The sequence below is a fragment of the Pomacea canaliculata genome, linkage group LG1, assembly GCF_003073045.1.
Source record: "Pomacea canaliculata isolate SZHN2017 linkage group LG1, ASM307304v1, whole genome shotgun sequence".
Taxonomy (NCBI): Eukaryota; Metazoa; Mollusca; class Gastropoda; order Architaenioglossa; family Ampullariidae; genus Pomacea; species Pomacea canaliculata.
In genome coordinates this window covers 2,841,085-2,844,988 of record NC_037590.1, presented here as the reverse complement: position 1 = coordinate 2,844,988, position 3,904 = coordinate 2,841,085, and the positions used below count along the sequence as shown (strand labels likewise).

At 43.4% G+C, this 3,904-nt stretch overlaps 1 protein-coding gene across 1 annotated transcript; it reads right to left on the bottom strand.

Annotated features, from left to right (window-relative positions):
• Window positions 1-325: 325 nt before the first annotated feature.
• LOC112576493 lies at window positions 326-3,616 on the bottom strand. The gene is made up of 2 exons (XM_025258968.1): window positions 3,268-3,616; window positions 326-2,437 (listed from the first exon to the last, which is right to left on the bottom strand). Exons 1-2 carry the CDS (start codon window positions 3,288-3,290, stop codon window positions 1,945-1,947), a joined length of 516 nt encoding a protein of 171 aa, XP_025114753.1. The 5' UTR covers window positions 3,291-3,616; the 3' UTR covers window positions 326-1,944.
• Between the last annotated feature and the right edge of the window lie 288 nt (window positions 3,617-3,904).

Below are 3,904 nucleotides of genomic sequence, written 5' to 3'. Positions count from 1 at the left end.
ACCCTCAGCGTAATTGTTTTGGACCGGAAGTGTGACTGGAAACAGGTCAAGAGGTCGCAGTCTATGGCTGCTGAAGGCCGCTAAAGCTTTGTCTACCTACTGTGCGGATATAAAGCAAGCCCTGGGGTCCATATGTTCCTCTCGGACACGACTATGACCTCGTCATCTTCCGAGTCGAGACAGGTGAGCAGTGAAGTGTTTCCGGGGTCACAACCTTCTGTACTCGCCAGACCCTAGCCCGCTGTGAACTCTCACTAGTCTAGTGACAGCCCCTGACAACTGCTGCACGACACAATACAATATAATATGATCAGATATTCTTTATTTATTATATCTCTTAGTCCAGTGTAAAAGGGAGAGTAATAATATGGCAATAAATACTTGTCTTGCATCATAAAACACTTCAACATCTACATAGGTTATATCTCTTTTCCAGATAATTCCAATCATGTTATATAAATGGACAAAGATAAATAATGTGAGAATAAATATTGGACAAAGGACATCATTAAGAGATCAGTTCATATCACAGTAATTCATTAAATAATTCAGTGATCATTTGCACCACAATTCTCATACAAATTCAGTTAAAATTATGTGTGTGAATATAATCAAGACAGAGGAAGAAACAATTCGGAGAACATTTTCTGTTTCATAAGCACAAACATATATATTTATACACAATTCATTTATTCTGAAATAGTTTGACATATTACTTTTTCTAGTTCCTTCAAGGAATAAATCCCACAACCAGTGGCATGTTGGCACCAGTGTGTTTAAAAAGCTTGAGAGCTCAATAAACTACACAAACAAATGTTGCCGAGGGAGTTTGTAGATGTAAACACACAGGGACTGCAAGTGTTGAGCTGTTCTTAACTGAGCAAAGTCTCAAACACTAAGCCTCGAAGTGCCTGGAGTCCAGTCTGAATGGTCAGCATTTGACCAAAGTCCCGAAGGTTCGTCCTACCCGTTAGTCTACTGTGGCCTTCACCACAACTTGACCCCTTGATGGAGCCTTGAACGTGAAGGTAAGACGACTCATCGCACGAGACATTTAGTAAAATACCTGACACTTAGTCAGCACTTGTTATCAGTTGCTTCACCCGCATAAACAACTATAATTAAAATTCTTGGTGTCAAGATGTCATGTGTATAGGGATGAGTGCTTTTTCTATACCCACCCCATAGTTATTCTGAGGGGCTGAAAACTAAAAACTTTAACTGGACATCTGGAATCCTCTTGTATTTTATGGATGGTAAAGAATGAACATGAAAGTGGGAAGGAAAGACAACCATGGCACTCTCTAAGGATAAAGTATTTCTTATACCTATTATATATTTAGATATACACACGCTTTGGGTGTGATTCCACAGATCCTTACAACCGGCATTGCTAGTTGACAAGTGTGGAGAGAGGGTCTGACAGTGTCACCAGTGGCAGTGTCCGGACTGTGGACACCAAACCTTCAATGTAACGATGTCTTTCTTGCATTGGCACAGTAGTGCATGTGACGACATATTATCGTACAGATGGAAGTTCTAAATTTAATAAACTTGTAAGGATACTGTGAATGTGGAATGCATGATATGGGAGATAATCTGATGCAGTCTTGCCGTTAGTGGTGGCAGCAGTGTAGTTGTCGGTTAGTCGCGGGGCCTACTTTGATGTATCATTCCGCGCTAAACTTCTACAATACTCCTCCTCCTCCTAATCCTCCTCCTCATCATCATCATCATCATCGTCGTCGTCGTCGTCGTCGTCGTCGTCATCATCATTTTTGTGTGCACACACTTGCACAATAACAACAATCTGCTCTGTGACTTTGTAAGCGATCAAAGCCAGGGCCCACCTGTTAGCTACAGTCTACATTAGGTTACCTGCAGCCATGATGTATACAGGTGGACCGGGTGGAAGCTCCACAGCGAACTTCCTCCACGCAGGTCTCATTCTCTGAGCAGGTCAGCTTCAGTAGGTTGAAGCTTTATTTTTACTTCGCCTTGTCTTTGCTGCAGCTTTGACTTAATACGTACAATGATGAAATAAACCGTATAGACAACACCCCACACGAGGCCTATGACCAGAGCACAAATCATCAAAAAGATTAGGATAAAGATTACGACAGCGACATCTTCGTGCGCATTGTTGCGGGCATTGGCATTGTCACGGGTGATGCCATACACGTACCCGGGTAGGTCCCGAGCATTGCTCTTGTGTTGTATGTTTTCCACCCGCGTGGTTGCTGCGAACTGTAACAGCTGGTCCTCCACCTGCCGCATGTTTGCCACTGGGGTGACCAGCATCTCCCCCATGCCCACAAACCGCCGCCGGTGGGCCGACAGTCGCTGGGACGGGTGGACCGTGGCGCCCACGTACATCAACGACCCTTCGCCAGCTTTCTGCAGGAGGGTACCAATGGGTACCGTGGTTATCTGTTTCCTAACAGAAGAACGAGACAGGTAGGACATTAAACACCCATCAACAACCTCAGTGTATGGTTAGTCTTTATGTATGTGTGTGTGTCAGTCTCTTTGTTTGCTACTCTCGAGATGATCATGGGAGTATTGTTATACATCTCTTGACGGTGGTACTAACTGTTCCTTTTTCACCTAATGAAGAACTATTGGAAATGTTCAAACCTGTGTTTAGCTTTAGTGAGCAAAGTGCATGGACACATGCTGCTCCTAATACTAACACCATTACAGTTAGTAGCGTGACCCTTGAACCATAAGAGGTTAAAGCTAGGTACAGTACCAATATACACAGTTAGTAGCCTGGTGTACTAGTTACAAGCTCTGTACTTTCACTAGTCAGTACTACCATCTGTAAACAGTGAGAATGGGGAGGCCCTGTGCTCCTCAGGAGTAAGAGGAATACAGTAAACATTGACAAACACTCGTTGTTGTGACAAAAGGAAGTGAAATGTCGAACACAACATGTCGACAAGTGCTGACATCCACATTTATGGGCCGGCGCCTCTGTTGTGGATAAAATTTAAGATAACAGACGGTAAAACTATAGAACACATCAGCCAGGTTCTATTATAATAATGATATCATACAGAGGAAAAAGAAGCTTGGATACTATTTGTATTCCTCGTCTGTCTTGGGAGGGGTAATTGGCGAGGTGTGGGTCAGTGATTAGCTGTCGTTTGTTTAAATCGTTCATTTGTTTTGTTTGTTTGTTTGTTTGTTTGTTTGTTTGTTTGTTTGTTTGTTTTACCGATGAAATGACTGATAAAAGTTAAAAGATCAGCACAAAGTACTTACCTTGCACCAGAATATTTTCCCATCCCGATACCCTGCTGCTGGGTTGGTCTGATGTGCCTGTGTAAGTATGTCAGGTGTCAGATGAATGTTCGTACCTTTGCAAACAATTACAAATGGAATTCTCCAACTTTTCTGGAGTCTAATCCAGTTCGTGTGAGTATTCCCTACACAACGAATGGAGTAAACGACTGACAACCGCACCGATCTGTGTGAAATTAAAACCGCAGACGAAGTTAAAACCGAAACAACAACCCAGAAACGGTTCCTGGAATGAAAAGGTAAACGGGTACTTGTGTACCCAGCAGCTCGCAGTCAAAAGTGTTGTTACGAGATTTATGCGACTGCGCAACACACCCGCCATGTCTTTGGTGTCGGGTGGACGGTTGGCGATGTGTGTAGTGGGTAATGTGTAGCCGTTACTCAAGGTGTGCAATGTGTGACCCATAGCTGAAGTGTGTAATGTGTAGCCATGACTTAAGGTGTGCAATATGTAATACTGAGTGTGTAATGTAACCTGAGCTGAGGTGGTTGTTTCACTTTTCATCAGGCTAAGGTGTACCTATAACCCAGGGGTGTCAAACTCAATTACCCAGGGGGCCAAATCTCACATCGTACACAAGGTGGCGGGCCGAAGGTT